The 21,397-nt window shown below is 38.6% G+C and overlaps 1 protein-coding gene and 1 pseudogene across 5 annotated transcripts in view; both read right to left on the bottom strand.

Moving 5' to 3' along the window:
- Positions 1-2,451: 2,451 nt before the first annotated feature.
- The window catches only part of FRYL (FRY like transcription coactivator), a 266,156-nt gene continuing 247,210 nt past the window's right edge, over positions 2,452-21,397 (bottom strand). For 2 of the 5 annotated variants that reach the window (XM_042936430.1, XM_042936432.1), the window contains 7 exons: positions 18,748-18,955; positions 16,860-17,009; positions 15,987-16,085; positions 9,542-9,610; positions 6,066-6,176; positions 4,791-4,981; positions 2,452-4,466 (listed from right to left, as the gene is read on the bottom strand). In XM_042936430.1, coding sequence (XP_042792364.1) covers positions 4,208-4,466; positions 4,791-4,981; positions 6,066-6,176; positions 9,542-9,610; positions 15,987-16,085; positions 16,860-17,009; positions 18,748-18,955 — 1,087 coding nt within the window. In that variant the 3' untranslated portion in view covers positions 2,452-4,207. Of the gene's footprint in view, positions 4,467-4,790; positions 4,982-6,065; positions 6,177-6,907; positions 6,926-9,541; positions 9,611-15,986; positions 16,086-16,859; positions 17,010-18,747; positions 18,992-21,397 lie in introns of all 5 variants that reach the window. The other 3 variants (XM_042936433.1, XM_042936431.1, XM_042936429.1) reach the window with 3 other exon arrangements.
- On the bottom strand, positions 15,256-15,370 carry LOC122218809 (annotated as a pseudogene).

Genomic DNA, 21,397 nt, shown 5'->3' with positions numbered 1-21,397 from the left:
ATGCCCCTTCCTTCCAATTTTCTTATCATCCCGTTTAAGTTAACCCTTATGACCTTAGCTATGTCTGTTAAGATCTTGGATGCTTGGGTGTAGACAAATGTGAGGAATAAGGAACCTAAACAGAGTTTGAGGTCTCTTGAACCCTTAGAGCAATGGGAAGTCCCCTCAGAATTCATATGGACTTAGGAAGGTGCTTGTGAAAACAGAGTCCAAGGCCCCTATCCCTACTGAATCACTATCTGGGACTGAGGTATTTTAACAAGCACCCTGGGGATTGCTTATGGAATTGAAGTATGGAACTACCACCTGGGTCAGGCTTGTACTTTGCAAAAACACGGATGTGGCCTCTGCCCTTATGGAGCTTCCAGTGTAGTGGATAGATGGCCATTATTTTCTGCATTGAAAAAAGAAAAAGGAACATGGAGTTCCTGCCACCTAACAGGAAAGAGCTACTTGGTCAATTGATAGAGGCCTGTGATAGAGGATCATATTTAGGGAGGTCAGGGGAAGACTTGCCTGAAAAATCACTCTTGGGCTGACCTAAGTTTGGGTGAGTTGAATTAGTTGAAGAGGGGAAGGAGAAACTTTCCAGACCAAGGTAGCATGTGCAAAGGCCCAGTGGCAGTGAAAACCAGAAGGAAGCCGAAGTGGTAGAATGCTGTGGAGGACAAGGATGAGCATGATGGCAAGTGACAGTATGCCCAGACTGGGGGGATTTTTTAGGCCTTGCTCAGGAGGACTGGTCTTTGTCCTCAGAATTCACTAGAAGGTTTTAAAGCCATTAAAGCTTTTTAACAGGTCTGTTAAAAAGAAATAATCACTCTAGCTGTACAGTGGATGAATGACAGCTCTAGGTGTGGGGGAGGGCGATGTTCTAACACCCGTTCCTACTGGTTTGGTTGAGGGTAGGGACAGGGAAACTTATTTGTGCAAGTGCACTCAGTAAACACTTGTGGAATGAGTGAGGGGACAATAGAAATACACCTGCAGTGAGTCCTAAGGCTATTAATATGGGTAGTTACGTCAAGTAGCTTATCATTATTTTTCCTAACAGAGCAACTAACGTATTTTACAGTTGAGAGGACAGCAAGGATCAAAGTAGGTTTTACTTAGATTTAGCTGGCATTGAACAATGCTGCACAAAGACATCTTTTTTATAAAAGTTGTGGTGATGACGTTCTAGCAACTAGAAAGTGCTATCAAACTGTATGTGTACAAAGGAAATTTATAAAATGTGTGTATATATATATATATATATATATATACACACACACTTTTTTTTTTAGTAAGTGATTGAGCAACTAGAAGGAAATAGCCCAGAATACTGTTTTCTCTGGGTGTCAGTGTTTCTCCTTTTCCCCGTATTTCATACATTTGCTAAGGGGACAGTGGGTTCTTTTGAAAAAAATCTGTATAAATGCCATGAAGTACAATGATAATTATGTTGATTCTAATATCCTGTTTCTTTTCACGTGGGTTCTAACGGCACGGTGGATGAGCACTTCTCCTGGATCCAAACGAGGAAGGCTCACTGTGGCTTTGGTGAGTCTGTTCCAAGAGAATGAATGTTTATTTCCTAAATTTATGGTAGATTGTGGGTTGTACAGTACCCTCTAGATCACTAAAAGTAGAAAATATTTTCTAAATTGTGTTTTTTTTTTTAAAAAAAAAAAGGCGTTTGCTTTCTATTCTAGAAGCCGAATGAAGAAACTGCCATATCCCTTCTCTTGGTGTTGTTTTACAAGCTTACTACTTAAAAAATGATCGGGGCGCCTGGGTGGCGCAGTCGGTTGGGCGTCCGACTTCAGCCAGGTCACGATCTCGCGGTCCGTGGGTTCGTGCCCCGCGTCAGGCTCTGGGCTGATGGCTCAGAGCCTGGAGCCTGTTTCCGATTCTGTGTCTCCCTCTCTCTCTGCCCCTCCCCCGTTCATGCTCTGTCTCTCTCTGTCCCAAAAATAAATAAACGTTGAAAAAAAAAATTAAAAAAAAAAAATCAGCTTAAGGGGCAAAAGAAAAAGGTTGTACAAGCACAAAGGGCTTGATCAGAACTGCATAAGGTAATTAATAAATTAAGCACTTGATACGTTTTTGTTAAATGCAAAGGGACCATCCTGACGACTTTATATTTGCATCTTGCTTTCTGTAGATATATTCATCATATTACTTTATTAATAGATTTAGCTACATACGCATGAAAAGGAAATTCCAACTGTTCAGGGTTTGGTTTGGGTAATAGTCAACCTCATTTGTTCTCAACTTCGTTCTCCCCCTTTTAGGGAAAGTTATCTTAAGAACAAGGATCATATTTGCAAAGTCCCTAAATGATGCACACTGTAATCACTGACCTTTAAAATACAACACAAACCAACAGCTACAATGCTTTTTATTTTAACAAAAAGGATATAAGAGGGTGATGGTAAGATAGGATGTAAAGTGTGGGGGGGGTCTCTGGATGCCATCCCTCTCTTCCTGCCCCACACCCAAAAGTTATTAAATAATTTAAAGGACACCATTTACAGTACCAGAACACCATCAAAATAATTGTTTTTTTTTTTTTTTTTTTTTTTTTTTTTTTTTATCAGGGTCAAAAAATACAGTGATTACGAATGTGCCGTGACCAGTTATGGAATTTTACAGGTAACATAACTATAGTCAGCAGTCCAACGGCGTGCACAGTGCCTTCAATTAATGCACTTGAGCATAATTACATTTCTGGCAGGGTCCACACCCCCAAGAAAAGGCAAAGCTAAGCATTTCATTTCTACATTCTAAACTCTGCAGTCACAGAGCCCAGTTTAAAAGAAAGTCACAGTGGATAAGAGATGCCTATAAAAAATACAAGGTGTTCCTTTCAAATCAGAGGAGTTGTGGGACTACATTCATTTCTTTTACAAAATGCTATTTAAAAAAGGACAGAGAATCCAGTTCGTGTTATGCTACAGACTTAGACAGTGAGTAAGTATATTGCATGTTTTGGTAGTCAGTCTTCAGGCTTCCTTTCATTTTCCCCCATAGCCCCAGGTTCCTTTTGGGTGAGACACGCGAGTCCTGAATGAACATATAAAACTGGGTTTGCATCTCTCTTCTTGAATTCTGCAGACTTCAGAGCCCGCAAGTCTTATATTCTACCATCAGTGACCACGCTCTTTTCTTTAGCTTTGTACACCTATTCTTGTATAACAGTGCATTGCACAAACGTACAATACTGGTTTTAATCTATACAGTTTCTATAATAATTATGGAGTAAAATAAGTTAACTTTCCTAATGAGAATAGCTGACGGGCAGCATACATCTTTATTTTACATTTTAAAGTCTCTGCAGGCATCTACTTTGGTTAGTTATCAACAATCGTAATGTAAGCACTGGTCAGAGAGCTGAGCAGCATTCCAATAACATTAACAGATATATTATTTCTTTTCGAAATACCGGGAAAGCCCAGTTTTAAAATATTATTAAAATGTTCTAACATTTACACACTATGAAGAGTTAGATCTAATAAAATAAAATTTCTTCAAAAATAATCTTGCAGTGCTCTTTTAGGCATGCTGACACGTTATCACCAAACATCCATACCTTGAAAATAGGACTGTCACATATTCACACATCCCAGCTCACGCACACACAATCCCTTGTACAGACTAAAAAACAAAACACCCACACCCTCATCCCACGTGTTGAAAAAAAGTCAATGGTTTTTGCAAAGAAGTCTCTCCGTGTCTGTCTGTCCGACTAAAGGTTCTTCATGTAGATAATGAAGCATCGACTGTGGAGCATCCACACAGCCCTGCAGGTTTTCAGCTAAAATGAACGAGCCTGGGTTTTAGCCTCACGTCACCTGCTTTCCAACGTCTCAGTATTAGAGGCCATTATTGCAAACAGTCCTAGAATTCTCTTCTTTCTCCAGAAAGTCATGTATTTGTATGCATCACTCTTAGCCCTTTTCTTTTCACCTAGGTTAAGTAATTAAAAACTCCTTCTTCATACGGTTATTGTAGGAGGTATTGGCAGCCATTAGATTTCTTTTTTTTTTTTTTTTTTTTTCTTCCTTAGATCTTTGACTCTGATACCGGTTTGACATCAGCTACGCCGTGGTCGTGGATGCCGCCAGGAAGGGTTGTCCGTGAACTGCAAGGGTTCGTAAAAGGTGCTCATTAATATTCTGCATCATCTTCAGTTTAGTGTCTTCCCTAAACGCCTGGAAGCTTCTCAGAATCCAGTGCTCACCAAAGTTCCGACTGGGTTGGCCTGTGCTAAGAGCTGGTATGATTGCACCATGCGTAGGGACTCCCTTATTTCTAGATTCAGCTCCATCAGTTTGTGGTTGGCCTCTGACATGTCCAGGTCAGAGCCTATGACCGCGAAGCTCCCCGTCTGGCCCAGCGTCTGGTGATGGAAGTAGATGTGCAACAGCGTCTGCACAGGGTCATCCTCACAACTGCCAAAGATATCGTTCGGCCAGAGAGATCTGAAATACACAATATTTTTAAGTCCTGAGACTCCATCAAGCAATGGTTAATATTAACCACGTTTTAAATTAATACCTAGAACAGAATCTCCTTGTGAATCACTGAGGATCTGTTTGCAGGTTTGGGCAAACGTATTACCGAAAACCTCTAGAGAGTGAACAAAGTCTAAAAGTGGCGTCATTTCAGCGAGAACTGTGGACAAAGCTGTCGTGCTTTCACAAAGACGCGCTACGGACGCAGCAAATTGAAAACCCGACCCAATCGCTGTAAGACGCCAGTGCGGGTTTAGAGGCACCACACCTTGAAATCCCTTCACGCTTTACCTGAAGGCTTTGACTTGTGCCACAGCTGAAATAAACTCCTTATTTCTCAGAGTTTCAATTAAAGAATGAATGGCAGTTTCTATGGTAGTTTGTGCAGCTTTGGAAATGTCAATTTCTTCATTTTCTGAAGCAGACTCTGCTTCTTTGAGGATATTTTCCAGTTGGGCAAGTTCCTCAGACATGTTGATGACCTAGAACAAATGAATATGCCTTAAAACGATCTATTTGTGTATTCAGTAACAAGAAGAGCATTTACTTGGCTCTGAAGATACATCTGATGGTAGCAGCAGCTTCTCTTAAAGATCTGCAAATGGTAAACTTAGTGGTTAAAGGCACTTAATGTTTCAAGTTCTCTGTTATATTTTCAGCCACCAAATTGTAGTCTTTAAATATTCTTGATAAGTAACAGGTTATAGGGGCGCGTGGCTGGCTTAGCCAGTGGAGCATGTGACTCTTGATCTCAGGGTCCTGAGTTTGAGCCCCACTCTGGGCACAGAGATGACGTAAAGAAACAAACAGGTTATAATAAATGTTTATGATAGTTGTAATAAAACAGGCTGTAACCAATTTTTTTGTTTGTTTTTTGTTTTCTTCTAGTGTTTGTATTGGTTTTAACATGGGATTTATATCTTGGATAGTAAAAATTCACTGCCGGGGGAGGGAGGGGAGGGGGTCATGAATTCTCTTGACAGCAAAGTCTTTATATTTTAAAAGGTTATTTACCTTTGAAATATATTATATATGTATTTTATATAAAGCAGCATATATTTTTTAATTTATTTAACCATTTAACAAAAGTTAAAGCATTTCTGTTTCAGTACCAGTGTGGACAAGGGGGGAAAAAGACTAAAGTCACCACCTTTGAGCCTATTCATTACGTGACTCCCAACATTCAAAGTGTTTTTGACATGTTCATTCTTATGTGTGCCACCAGAACTACAAAAATATATGTACAAGATGTTTGGGGCGGGGAGGGGTTTCATAATTTAACTTATGACTTCATTGAGTTGAAGTGCTTTATTTGACTTTTGGTTACAGATGATCTGTTGTGGCTGCTGTGACCTTTAAGGTCTTGAACCTTGCAAGGCCACTGGCTACCTGCTGTCTTATTTACTGATAGGTTCCGAAACAGCACATCATTTGCTTTTAAAAAGACAATTGTGGAAAAAAGGTTTCACTGTAAGTGACTGTTGACATAAGCTCTTTTACAAAGAATATATGTATTATGTTTTCATATTCTAGAATCAGTTATTCCTACTACAATCGAATATTTACCTCTGCTTCATTTTTTATCGTGTTTACTTGGTTGATCAATTTACAGTAGGCTTGGAACAGAAGCAGCAACTGAAAATGTAGTTTGTACAGCCTTCGACAGAGCTCCAGGCCCTAGGAGTAAATAACACTGTGTTAAATTCAGATACCGTTTTCCATGAGGTTTGATTAGACAGTGTATTTCCAATAAAAATATATAAGTAATTATGTTAAAATTATCTTGGCGTTTATTTCTCTGCAGTAAGCAAGTTAATACAGTGTGAAGGTGATGAAAGATGCTTTGAAGACTGGGATTAAAATATAAATTGTTTGTTACATAATTCACTTAGCATGAAGCACATTTTCACATTAGACAAAAAATTTTTCAGCAGGCAATCTATAAAATGCTTTAAATAAAATTCATAATGAAAAAAATGTACAAATGCATATACTTTTGCCCCATTGAGATGTTCATCTCACAGCATTTATCAACAAATGCTTGATAAAGCAAAGTAACAGTGGATTTCCTCTTACCTAAAAATGAATCCATTTTTCTAAAAACAAAACCCCAAACCTTGTAATCTCATTGAAATGAGACCATGAAATTAACATACGCACTTTGATGTTCAAAATGAAAAGATGTTAGTTTATAGATGTACAAACAGGCGACTGCGAGTTGTACATATTAATGATGGAACCTTCATCTTCATAGGACCGACGCTGCATGGATTAGGGCTACGGCAGAACTGAAGCACACACACTACTCTTAGAGTAATCCAGGACAAAACACTGCTAGGTCACAAATGGCAAATGAAAATCAGTTTGTCTGACACGGATAAGTCTATAAATTAAGACAAATCACTTACTGCTAGAATTTCCATTTGCTAAGCAAGAAGGAGATCGGGTCACAAAAAATACAAAGGAAGAAAAAGACCAAGAATTAGTGTAAGAAATCATTTTAACTAGGGTCACAGATGTCCCAGGCAAACTGAAGAACATTTAATTGCACCCAAAAGAAAAATTTGCTATTTCCAGAACAAAACTTTTTATACGCTTACGGTAACAAGTGTTACAGGGTGTTTTTAACTCTTTGCCAAATAACTAAATTACATTTAGGCTATAATTTATTTCTCGTGTGAAAACTACAGGAGAAAATTGAACTGATGTGATCTTGAGAAAACTTGTGAAAGAAACCAAACGTCATAAAATTTCCATTAGTAAAGTGGAAAATTTCTGACTAGAAAATAAATGCATTACTGTTTTCAGAAAAGAATCGGCCTATATTCTTATAAATACCTATGAGAATATCATCTTTGGTGTGGGTCATTCTAGGCTTCCTACCCTTACTAATTAGGTCCTATGTTGCCATGATTGGTGCTGAGTCAGAATGTAAGCTATCAACAGCGGATGTGGGTTTTAAATTGTATTCCCAAATGCAATTTAGCGAGCTTCAGAAGTTTGACCCAGCTGGGTTTGAGTCAGATGATGTATATAAAATACATAGTGAAACATCAAGTTTATGGACTATTTAAAAATTACTACAATCAAATATCTATAGCAATTTGGACCTAGCCTCGTTAATAGAGAAGGATGATTTCTAATTAAAATAGCAATTGCCATAACATAAATATTGCTTCTAAGAGTCCCTTTTGAAGCGTGCTTTTCTAAATAGTGTCCTCTGAAGGACTGTTTATATAACATTTATTCCTATCAATTTAGAAGGGATTTGCTAAGCAAAGGTGAACTTTAGCTTCCTACTGCTTATCATAAATCACGTGGATAGTCATTCAGTGAACACCAGTGGAACATAATCCAATGTCAAACACATTAGCATATCTGAGTTTGAGGTTCTCCTTTACACAGTTTTATATGGAAAGTAACAACTATTTGAGTGGCAAATACTTTTTCTCATTTCTATCAGCATAAAAAACGGAACTGGCTCTCTATGCATACACCCATAGCATCTACTTGGGGATGTAATGGAAAAGAAATCATGATAAAGTTTATGATCACCACAATTGTAGGAGATAACACAAATGTAATTAATTCTATAGTTCTCAATTACCAGAAATTACTCTAAATATGCCAGCTTTCCAGATTGAGAATTACTGATTTTTAAGTATATTGAAATTTGCAGGTGCATTCTTTTTTCATTTATTTTAAAATAAATATTTATTATGCAAAAGACTATTCTGGTACACAGGAACAGATACTAGTAATGTGTAAAAAGTGTCCCCAGTCTCAAGGAGCTAAATATAAAAGGAGAAATAAGATATAAGTGAAAGTCTTAAATGTACAGTTTTTACTTAGTAGAAAGCCTTGAGCTAGAACTCACTTAAACTCTTGGAGATGGAACTTCTTTTCTTCAAGGCAGAGGGATGTAAGAAATCATTTAGTCTAATCACCTAATTCATATAGGAAAAAAGGAGTTTATCTTTCTTGCTCAAGCCATGTCATTAAACAGAGGCAAAGACAGAACCAAAGGCTCCAATTCTAGTTTAGGGGTTAATTCCTTATTTTCCCTTGTTTCTTTCCTTACATGGGTGATTAGACAGTCTCCTTACGAACACAGTGCAGGATTCGGGAGTCAGCCTGCCTAGACTGGAATCTTAATTCTAACTCTTTTCTTACTGATTTTAGATAAATTTTCTTCTTTGAGCCTCGGTTTCCTCTTCTGCAAAATGGGGATAATGAGAGCATGTACAAGACACTTGGAAGGACAGAGATAATGAATGTGAAACTCATTTATTGAGAGTATACGATTATCTTCTCAATGTTTCAGTTTTTTAAAAACTTCCAATTTTTATAATAGTACAGTAACTTTTACAGTGACTAGAAATCTCTAACAGCATAACCAGTGTTGAAAAAGACTGGAGCTCTGACATCAATGTAGAGGTCATTAACTTATTTTTGAGGTCGTTAAATTAAATTGATGAATGCAACCCATATTCCCCACTTAGAATAATTTGTAGGCTTAATTTATCCTCATTTAATGTACTGTTACATATATGTATGCACTTTCCTCTAAGAAAATGTTACTTTTATTTTCACTGACTTTTACACTGTAAAAAAAAAGTTATAATTTACCCAATCAGAATTTCACCTTTAGAAAGGCTAATAGAAATGTATACAACATGACTCCTTAGGTTTGCTTTGCTGACCAGACAATTGATCTGCAGAATACTAATGCAAAAGAAACATTTTTTTCAAGAGGCAGATGTAAGTACAATCTAACTTGGACTGTCCAGATACCCATCAAGCTTATCTGCTGAATGTTATTAAGCTTCAGTCACAAGCTGGTCGTTCATTTTTATTAAAGTGAATTTTTCATTACTAAGCCAATATTTCGGTGAAACCTACCTTTGACAAAGATCGTTCTGATAACAAAAATGAAGAGTGTTATCAATTTTATTTCTAGGATTATCAAATAGGGACCTGCGAACATACGCATTATTTCACCTGACATAGAAATACAGCAAAACCGAGAAGAAGAGTCTTACCTGTGCATCTGTGTTTATCCTATACACGTCTTCTTTGGCACCAAATGTCCTCTTACAGTTGTCTAACCACTAAAGAAATAAGTAACCGTAAATTTTAACAAGGCACAATGTACTGTACAAGGCACGATGACACTGGTAATACAACAGCCTGTGCATATAAAATAACTTTAAAAGTTAACTTGGAATTCTGGGATTGGTTATAGACATAGCCTTCAACCTCCACTGAGCCTAATTATTTATATGCAACAAACCAGAAGCAGGCTGATAAATACGGCTAGATGCACACACTGTGATGGTTTATTCACAGAAACACAATAAACAGTCTGCTCTTCTAGGGACCTCTGGTGCTCCATTTCAGTACAGAGTATTCTTCATTTTGCAGATTTTATTGGAAATCTTCACAACCTATACCTGACCTTTGTCTAATGGAAGATGGGGAAATGAAAGATGTGCTTCGCCTTTGGAAGCACAATTTAATAAAGCCAACTCAGAATTAACCAGGTCTGTTTGCTTATCAGAAGTGTAATTCTCAGAAGACTAGTGTCAGTTTTAATTAGTGAAACAGAAACCGAAACCCGTTTTCAATCTTGTTTTTCCTTTTCCTTTTCCTTCCTTTTGGACCGTAATGAATGACAAACATGTTATCTCCGAAGAATATTGACTACAGAAGCCAAATGTGGTTTTTCCTTATCCAGGGGCTATTTCCTAAAATTGGGCATTTACTTAAGGGATCTTTTCTTTGGTCAAATAAAAATAAAATAATAGCATTATAGTTTAGTGGGAAAAAAATGTTGGAGTCATGGAATGTCCAAGCTCAAGTGAAAGCTAAGAGCCTTCAAGTTAAGCTACTAGGTTTTGACAGTTTGATATTGTCAATACCTGTTATTTTCACTTCCTTGTTCTTTATGTGTGTGACAGATTGAGCATAAAACTAATATATATAAGAAATCACTAGGACTTTGAGAAAAACTACTAGCTACATTAAGTATTCTCTTTGAAAATATCTCAGTACTAGGCATTTAAAACGTTCAACTGTAGCTTAACATTCTACATGCAAAGAATGAAAATTAGACATCTCAGTGATTTCAAAACAATTCTGTGACCTTATGTTGCTTTTATCCCAGTCCCTCAGACTGCACAGGCCCTTAGGCTTTTTGCTTCACAGCATCTCTGAAGAAAACATGTGAAGCTGTCCTAGTGAGATACAGCTGCTGGCATCCATTGTCAAAAGGTATCCAGATTTCTTTCTATCAGCAAAATTCAGCTGCAGTCTCTTGTAGAATGTGTACATTAGTCTTCATACAAAATATTAAAATGTTTATACACCTAATCATGCTCGCTAACCCAGTCCAATTTGTCCAAGTATCCTAATAAATAGAAATAAATTAGAAAAAATTAGAAATAAATAAATTAGAAAAAATAGTTTCAATTGAATGTTTACTGGCTTATTCTTATTAGACATACATTTTTCTATTCTATGCCTAATGGTACAGCATTTTAGGAGCCTTATTCAACAAGTTATGATTTTTTTTTTTTTTTTTTACTCTGTTAAAAGACAAGCCCCAAGCCGATAGTTTTGTGGCTGCACACTGGCCTGAACAATAGAGATCCACATGTTTCCAGCCAGTGTAGACAAGACACAGGAGTTTGTGTATAAAATGTCCTCCAGTTTACATCCAATCAGTCTTCCGGTCATAACTGTTTCTTTACTCAGGGCTCAAATGAAGGTTAAAATTGAACTGGAGAGGTTCTGCTCCTGGGCATGATGGGGGAGCCTGTATAAGGTCAGTCCTCCATGGACAACTACAGAAGCAGAATACCCTCCACCAGGGGTGAGGGCGTTAGACAAAGCACGGAAAGGGAGCCTGCAAAGATGCCTGTGTTTAATCCAGAGGACTTGCTTATTCAAAGCTTTGCTTGTTCCTAAGGCAGAGAGGCTGAACAGAAAGTGGTGCCCCAGGGTGTCTGGCCCACAGTGTCACCGAGCTGGGCAAAGAGGGTTAACAAAGGTAGGGAGGTATCAAGGTCCAGGATGCTGGAGGAAAGGGGGCAGCAGAGAAGAGAGCTGACGGTCTGTGTGCAGCTTCCCTTGGTACCACGTTTAGCACATGCAGCAGGAGGAGAGGCTAGCAAACCACCAAGCCGTCTGGGAGGCTAAAGATGTAAGCAGATTTCTGGTCTCCTGGCGTTGAAAAGAAGGACTGTTCATTTCCTGCCAAGACGGTCCTGATGAATACCCTTGACTTTCACCAGTGACGCTCAGGAGACTCCAGGAATAATGGGAAGAATGTGTTAATATATATATATATATATATATATATATATATATATATATATATATGTGTGTGTGTGTGTTAATATATATATGTAATATATTATGTTATATATATGTGTTAATATAATATATATGTTATATATATGTGTTAATATATATATTATATAATATATATTATATATATATAATATAAATATTATAATAGTAAAAACTTTTAGAGGGGGGAAAAACTGAGTAACAAAAAATACTTGCTTGATAGAAGACAAGAAGGACGACAAGAAAAAAAAGGTAACAAAGAATAGACGGGACAAGAAATGGTGAGATGGTTTCTCTGAAGGCATCACGTTTCTCCCGTATACAAATACTTGATTCAGCAAATTCATTGAAAAGAAGATTCTTTGCCTGCTACAATGCAATAGCACCTTTGCTGTAAATTATATATTAATATATAATTATAATAATATTATATATATATATATCTGTTATCGGATTCTCTATATTCCATTGGCATATTTGTTTATTCTTATGCCAATGATACACTCTTTTGAAATTTTTAATAAGTCTTACTGGCTGGAAGTTTAACTCTATTTAGGCTTTGTTGTTGTTGTTCTTCATGGACAAGGGTTTTAAGACTATTTCTGTGCAGGCCAGAGAGTAAAGATTTTAGGTGCTGCAAATCATTTATTCTCTGTTGCAACTATTTTAACTATGTTGTAGTGCAAAAATAGCCATAGACAATATGTAAACAAATACGATGCCTATGTCCCGAAAAAACTTATAAAAACAGTGGGCTAGTTATAACCTATGGGCTATAGTTTGCAGATCTGTGTTCAAGAAGGTGGTTTGCCTTATAATTAGCTGTTTGTACTTTCATATAAATTGTAGAGTTAGCCTGTCAATTTCCATTGGTAGACAGTTTGAGATTTTGAATGAGGGTTGCATTAAATCTACAGATTTTGGGGGAAAATGACACCTTTACCCATTTGAGTCTTCTGATTCATGAACACGGTATAGTCGTTCATTTATTGAGGTGGCCTTTAGTTTCTTTCAGGAACATTTGAAGTCTTCTGGGTGGAGATATAGCGTATCTTTGACTAGATTCACTTGTAGGCGTTTGGTGTTTTCCTATTGTAGATGGTAAATGTCGCTATATTGCCAACCTCTCTAAAGCTTAATGGCTTAAAACAACAAGACACATCTGTGTTGGCTGGGAGTTCCTTCTGGTCTTGCCTCGGGTCCCTCATCAGTCCACAGTCATCTGATGGCTTGACAGAGCCTGGAAGTTCTAAGCTGGCCTCACTTAAATACCCGGCCTGCTAGCTGTCAGCTGGGATGCTTCCATTCTCTTCCACATGGCCTCTCATCCTCCAGGAGGCTAAGGGTCAAATTAGTTTTCCAGAGTTTATCCAAATGTACATGATGGCAAATACAGAAGCTGCAAGAGGCCTGAATGCTAGTCTCAGAAACTACACAGCTTCGTTGCTGAATTTGATTGGTCAGAAAAAGAGAAGGACATCTCAGACTTCAGAAGTGGGGAAACAGACCTCATCTCTTGATGGAAGGAACAGCAAAGCCATGTTGGAAAGGGGCACGGATGCAGAAAGGCATGATTTTCTGCAGCGTCTAGGGAAGGCAAAGGTTTCGGAAGACACAAATGACTTAGAAATCTTCAGAAAAGGTTTCTGAAGACACAAAATGATTTAGACGGAATGACCAAAAATTTAAAAGTTGGAAGAACAAGTGGTGGCAAAGATAGGAAGCAACAGTAACTCTTGTACACACTTCTTCATGGATTACAAACTGAAACACTATCTTGTAGAAAACTGGATGGGTAGAAGTTGCTAAAGTTGAACGTGTGTATGCCCCATGACCCAGCAATTCTACTCCTAGATACTCAACAGACAGTGGACCTAAGTACACAAAAGACAGGTACAAGAACACACATGGCAGTGTTACAGTACCCCACCCTTCTCTGTGGCTTCAGTTATCCAAAGTCAAGGGCTGTCCAGAAGCAGACTATCCTCCTCTGAACTGTTGTCAGAAGGTCAACAGTAGCCTACCGCTACGTCATAATGCCTGCGTCTTTCATCTCTCCGTCTCATCAGGAAGGCATTTTATCATTTCACATCACAACAGTGAGGGTGAGTATGGTACAAGAAGATATTTTGAGAGAAAAAGGGACCACATTCACACAGCTTCTATTACAGTCTATTGTTATAATCGTTCTATTTTATATTATATATAATTATATATTTAATTATAATATATATTAATTATAAATTATATAAATATATATTATATTTAAACCATATAAATATATAAATTATATTAATATAAATATATTTAATTTAATAATTATATATTATATATTAATACAAATATATAAATTTCTATAAATATAATACATATTGTATATATAATATATAATTATTATAATCGTTCTATTTTATAATCTTTTACTGTGCCTACTTTATAAATTAAATTTCATCATGTATGGGAGAAAACACAGTATACATAGGGTTCCAGTACTATCTATGGTTCCAGGCATTCAGTGGGGGTCTTAGAATGTATCCCCTGTGGATAAGGGGCGGACTACTATATTTGTAAGATGACCAGATCTTGCCCGATACTGCCCTGATGTTGAAAAGTCTTTCCTCTTTACCAATCTGCAATTCTTTCAGTCCAAATGTAAGATTCCTTCCTCCCTTATAAGGGGAGAAAGCTCTTAATAGAAGTATTTTCCTATAGCATGTTCTTGCCCTGAAAGAATCCCCCAATCTAAAATTACCATCTCGTCAAGGCCTAAGGTCAGATCTCTATTCCATGAAGTTTTCCTAATAGCCCAAAGTGACCTCTCTTTGGAAGTCACAGTAAATGGCGTCTGGTCTGTTAGATGTGCACAATTCTGCAGAGTCTCTGTCATTGCCAATACTTTTATCTATAGCTATAAACTGACACTTTACTTCTGTTGCTAATTATTCATATACAGTATCTGTGCCTTATATTCTTACCTCGTATACTAAGGGAATAAGAGACAGGTTTTATACTTTTCCTAGGCCTTTACGTGGGATATTTTTTTTAATCAAAAAACTTTTTTTAAATTAGTTTCAGACCTAGAATTTGGTGATTCATCACTTACATACAGCAACTGGTGCTCATCACAGGAAGGGCTCTCAATACCATCACCCATTTAGCCCATCCCCCACCCACCTCCCTTCCAGCAACCATCAGCATGTTCTCTGCCATTAGAATCTTTTGTTGGTTTGCCTGTTTTGACCCCCTGTTCATTTCTTTGGTTTCTTAAATTCCACAGACAAATGAAATCATACAGTACTTGTCTTTCTCTGACTGACTTATTTCACTTGGCATAATACTCTCTAGCTCACGTCACTGCAGGTGGCAAGATTTCATCCTGTTTTTATGACTGAATAATATTCCAAAAACGATGGAACGCTTCATGAATTTGCATGTCCTCCTGGCACAGGGGCCATGCTAATCCTGCGAATCTTCTCCGGATGGTTCCAATTCAGTATACGAGCTGCTGAAGCGAGTGCTACATGTAATGTTTAATACTAATTCATGGACGATCCATCTATTCTAGGAAAAAAATGCCTACTGTATACCGTTTATGTGAAAAAAAGTTTTCAAGTTTTTCTGCCCCTGCTAAATGAAAACATTTACTCTGAGGGAACAGAACTACTGCCATTCTGCAGGGCCAGATTGGAGCTGAAGAAACACTTCCCTGCAAGTAGTATCTAGAATCGACTACATGCTTATTCTTCCCTTTGCCTGCCCACGTCCACAGCGCTGGAAAAAAGGTCCCAGCTTTGTCACTGGTTACAGATTTCTTACATCACGGTACCATAATGCATTCTCCGAGAAGTACAGCTTTCTTTCCCCACTTGCAATGTTGACAGCAGCTATGCGGTCTCCACATTGAGCTTTTTAAAACGCTGCAGTTTTCCACCGTGTTCTCAGGTTCTTAGAGGGCTGGTTTCTAAAAGCTACAGGTAGGAACCCACTGAACAGACAGTTCCAGAGGCCCCATAATTCTCAGTAGAACCCTGAGGCAAGTGCCGAGAGGACCTCTTCTATCTGGGCTACTCAGCTGCCAAGTGCACGTTTCCGGGGTCAAAAGCAAACTCGTTTTCACGTGGTGAAGAGACTGACCTGCTCAGCTGCTTCTCTTTTGGCATTGTAGGTATCCAGATGCTCTTGCAACTCCAAAACACTGAACTTGAGTGTTTGCAGCAAACCGCATGACGTCAGCTGTCAAATCAGAAACATTGGTCCAGGTTATCATTTCTGATCACAGTCATGAGACCGACAACTTTTGGATCATGGAATTTCTGATAGCTGGGTTTTGGCCCGACTTCATGCCAGTGTCCCTTACTTCACTCTGTCCCATACCGAGGGCTGACCTTTCACTGAAACAGAGCAGGAATACAGGGGGATTTCTGGGGTGCCACCAAGGATGACCATACCTTCAAATGCTTTCAAAAACTGCCTTCGGTGAGAAATGGCATGTCAGACCGGTATATACCTTTAAAGGTAAACTTTTGAAGCTTGTTAAACCTTAATTCTCTGAATATCTTAATACATAATCTCTGAGTGTGTTTTAAAACAAAATGGGAAGACCGAGGGGCCCTGGTTTCTTCATGGGAGTAGGTCTAGCCCTCTCCTACCACGGTTATTCAAGAATCAGAGGGAAAGTACCTATCTCTAGAGCATGAGTTTCTAGCTTCCCATCTATGACTCTGAAGAGTGATGAGAGGGAGGGGTCAGAATCAGAGTCACAAGTCACTGCATGTAATACACCGGAATTATATTTTGCTGGATATTTACAGTCAAATTGAAAATATAAACCTGTACACCTCATTCTTGATTTTGGCTCAGGTATCTCACGGTTTGTGGGGTTGAGCCCTCCATTGGGCTCTGTGCTGACAGCACGGAGGCTGCTTGAGATTCTCTCTCTGCCCCTCCCCCTGCTCACACATGCTCACTCTCTCTCAAAATAAATAAGCAAACTTAAAAAATACTTACTGTTTCAGCATCCACAAAGACTGTTGGGCATTCTGAACACATCATCATCACTTCCAGTGAACTTTTAAATTTGGTACCAATGCGTTGCAGACTCTCACCAAGAAAGCTGACTGCCTCATTAGTTATGTCTCCAAACTTTCTCTGAATTGTCTATGGAAAAAAGCGTAAAAAAAAATTTAGTATTTCATAAGAAGGCCCTTTTCATCTTTAACAAGCATCATTTGTAATCAGGGCAAACTTTTCTTTTAAAATCATTATTGTAGTGGGGCGCCTGGGTGGCTCAGTTGGTTAAGTGTCTGCCTCTTGGTCTCGCGGTTCGGGAGTCTGAGCCCTGTGTCGGGCTCTGTGCTGACATTGTGGAGCCTGCTTGGGATTCTCTGTCTCTCTCTGTCCCTCCTCGGCTCATGCTTTCTCCCTCTCTCTCTCTCTGTCTCTCTCTCAAAATAAATAAACTTAAATAAATAAATAAAATCACTGTCGTAGTGATATACAGCATTCTAATAACTGGTCTGTAAATCCACGTTTTTAGGCTTTTCTTTGGAAACGTTAATTTCACAAAATGATCAAAGATTTACAAAACAGCACTACTTAGAAAAAGAAACTAATGATACATGCCATTCATCTCCCCATTCCTGAGATTTCTTTCATTGGGAGAGACAGAAGGAATACATGCTGCACATCACGGGGAATAAAGTCCTTACATGTCTGGAGAAGTAGCTCTTCTAATGCTCTACCTGAAAGAAACTTTCAGTAAATGTGGTTTACTGTCCTGGGCTCTGAGCTGCCATCGGATTTAATTAAAGTCATACATATGCATTAGGGGTAATATCTTCTCAAAACTCAAGAATACTCATTAACATAAAATAATCTAATTGTGCCTTACCCACAATGAGCACTCAGTGAATGAGACTATATTATCAATGGCATAGTTATAGGAATAGTTAACATGTGCCTACATGGGCATGTGTTGCACTGTTGGGTGTCGTTATGATTTAATCACAATAAAAGCATCAGCTACAGTCTCCGGCATCAGGAAACAATATCATTGGAAAGAAAAAAACTACTAAATAGGAAACCAAGGAGCAGGGCAAAAGTACAGAATAAAACAAATGCTCCAGCTAATGAGCGTAAAGAGCTTCCGGAAGGGAGAGGCTGGCGGTTGCCATAGGTGGGAAAGCTGCAGCGAGAATACGTCCTTAGCTAGGTCTTCCCAGATGGGCAGCATTTGCTTAGGTCAAGAGGAAGAGCGGTACACAGTTCAGCGGATGAGGACTTAAATGGCATTTCTTGGTGCCTTAGTTTCCCCAGCTACAGAATGCTCCAAATACATGTACATTTCACAGGTCTGTTACAAGAAGTAAATGATGTAAGGGATCTAGCACAATGCCTATCACGCACTGCAATGTTAGCTCATGTCATTATTTTCACAGTTGGAAGCAACCTTAGCTAAAATTTTTAAGGTGTGTCGAGACACAAAATTGTTAATTAATTTAGTATTTAAGTATAAACTTGTGTGATATTGACTGTAAGCTCTTGGAAGGCAGGGACTATGTTTCTGGCGTCCCCCCTACTGCAGAGAATTTATCAGATGCCGCTTCCAAGTTGTGCTTTAGTTGCCTGAAGGGAGGGATCTGTACTCGTCACTGCATAAATTACCAGCAGTTACTACAGTGTCACAATATAAATTTAAATAATATCACCATCTTTGGGGAGAACTGTTTTTTTTTTTAAAGAAAATCAGTGGGCATATGAAAACCTGAGACACTAAAACAAATAAAATAACGTAAAAATAGAAAACAGAAGGTAAGATACAGACTTTAGATCAAAACACCAGAACCTTATCAAGTAACTGTTGATATAAGTTCAGAAAACCGTGAGCCTCACGGACCTGAAACAGCCTGGAAAACACGTGAAAAGTAAACACTGCACAGGACCCGTCGGTGTCGGACAGCATCTGGCTGACGTGGCGGTGCCAGGCTTCTTCGTTGTCGTCATATGCAACCGGCTGAAAGGCAGCTATTATGGCAGAAAGAAATGGTGATGGCAGAGGAGAGGTCTGGACTTCTGGAAAGCCATCTTGCTCTTTTTCATCTTGACTGTTAATACAAATATCACAGTAATCACGACACCATCTGAAAATAGTCAAAGGCATCCAACACAGACCGTGTGTATTCAAACGCATGCATTGACTTAGAAAACGTACAACCGCCTAAACTTCCTAAGAGAGTCCAAATAAGCAGACCTCTGTGTTCTTTCTACGTGGCATCTCTGGAATTAGAAACTTAATTTCATGTAACCACCTCAAAGCAAACCAAGTCCTAGAATATGCCAGGGGAATGGATTAATTTCAGTAGCTTCTGTGAATAATTCAGATGAGAATGTTTTCATATTATGGGCACCTCGGCGGCTCAGTTAAGCATCTGACTCTTGATCGTGGCTCAGGTCATGATTTCGCGGTTCACGGAGGTTTGGGCCCTGCAATGGGGCTCACACTCATTGTGAGTGTGGAGCCTGCTTGGGATTCTCTCTCTCCCTCCCTCCCTCTCCGCCCCTCCCCCATGCACATGCACTCTCTTTCTCTCTCTCTCAAACAAATAAACTTAAAAAAGAATGCTTCCATTTTATTTTTATTATTTTTAATGTTTATTTATTTTTGAGAGAGAGAGAGAGAGCACAAGTGGGGGAAAGGCAGAGAGAGGGGGGGACAGAGAATCTGAAGCCGGTTCCAGTCTCTGAGCCGTCAGCACAGAACCCGACATGGGGCTCGAGCACATGGACTATGACATCATGACCTGAGCCGAAGCCAGATGTTTAACCAACTGAGCCACCCAGGCACCTCAGAATACTTTCATTTTAAATGGTCAATTTTGGAGGCTTTTTGATTGAACAGGTCCAAACTGATGGCGATAACATGTAAAGGGGTTTTGGCTATTTGGTTGGTCAAAGGCTCGCTTAGGTCCTTTATATGGACTGTGAAGAGATATTTGAGTCAAGACACTCAGTAGAGTGTCACTCAGGGTCTCAGAATTGCATGTTTCACATTGCAAAGGAGCTCTGAAGGCTTTGCAGAAATTGCAGAGCAATTCATGTGGAAGAGAGGCATCTGGGTAAAGATGGGCCAAAGATCAAAATAAAGCAGGCATTTGAAGTGGCAACTTAAGCTATACCTCAAAACAGTATATTTTTACAAGGTCGCTGTGGTGATTGACTTTAACAAAATGTGTCTCGTGAGCTTAGGTAATCATCCCTCTATATCCAGTAGGGATGCACTGCTCTGTTTCAGCTTCAATACAGGGCCAAGGCCAATGATTTTGGCTTCAACCTTTTAGGAAGCCCAATAGTTGAGTATCTGGCATCGCCGAACTTGTGTATGACGAATGAACGAGTGACTGCATAGCTACTGCCATCCAAATCGGTAATGCGAACAAGCCGTGTCACCAACATTGTTAATATCCGAATGTACACTTTCAAATATGGGAAAACATTCTTGATGTACTGGGAGTGAACGTCTCCTTCTGTGTGGCAGATGTTGAAACTCTATTATCACTTGAGGGGGCGCCTGACTGGCTCAGGCAGAGGAGCATACAACTCTTGATGCTGGGGTGAGGAGTTCAAGCCCCACATGGGGCGTGGAGCCTTACTTAAGAAAAAAACAAAACCTCTATTATCACTTGAAATACAAATGAATGCTTTTTATTGTAAGAGTGAAACTGAAATATCTGGTGATTACTAAATATTAATTTTTGTATAAAAATAATTATCAAGGAGCTTGAAATAATTGAATGGGGAAATAGATGCACTGATAGGGTATTAAACTAGATACCTTTATAAAGAACAATATTTTACGCAACAAATATTTATAAAATTTAAATAATAAAAATTAAAAATAGATCTACCCTATGACCCAGCAATAGCACTGCTAGGAATTTACCCAAGGGATACAGGAGTGCTGATGCATAGGGGCACTTGTACCCCAATGTTTGTAGCAGCACTTTCAACAATAGCCAAATTATGGAAAGAGCCTAAATGCCCATCAACTGATGAATGGATAAAGAAGATGTGGCTTATATATACAATGGAATACTACTTGGCAATGAGAAAGAATGAAATATGGCCTTTTGTAGCAACGTGGATGGAACTGGAGAGTGTGATGCTAAGTGAAATAAGCCATATAGAGAAAGACAGATACCATATGGTTTCACTCTTATGTGGATCCTGAGAAACTTAACAGAAACCCATGGGGGAGGGGAAGGGAAAAAAAAAAAAGGTTGGGGGGGGAGGAGCCAAAACATAAGAGACTCTTAAAAACTGAGAACAAACTGAGGGTTGATGGAGGGTGGGAGGGAGGGAAGGGTGGGTGATGGGTATTGAGGAAGGCACCTGTTGGGATGAGCACTGGGTGTTGCATGGAAACCAATTTGACAATAAATTTCATATTAAAAAAAAATAAAAAATAAAAAAACAGATTATATCATAATTCTAATCATTATAGAACTATTTGATTTACAGGTTTCATAACAGCCACCAAGATTTCTTTA

Source organism: Panthera leo, chromosome B1 (assembly GCF_018350215.1).
Source record: "Panthera leo isolate Ple1 chromosome B1, P.leo_Ple1_pat1.1, whole genome shotgun sequence".
Taxonomy (NCBI): Eukaryota; Metazoa; Chordata; class Mammalia; order Carnivora; family Felidae; genus Panthera; species Panthera leo.
This window is presented reverse-complemented; position numbering and strand designations above follow the sequence as displayed.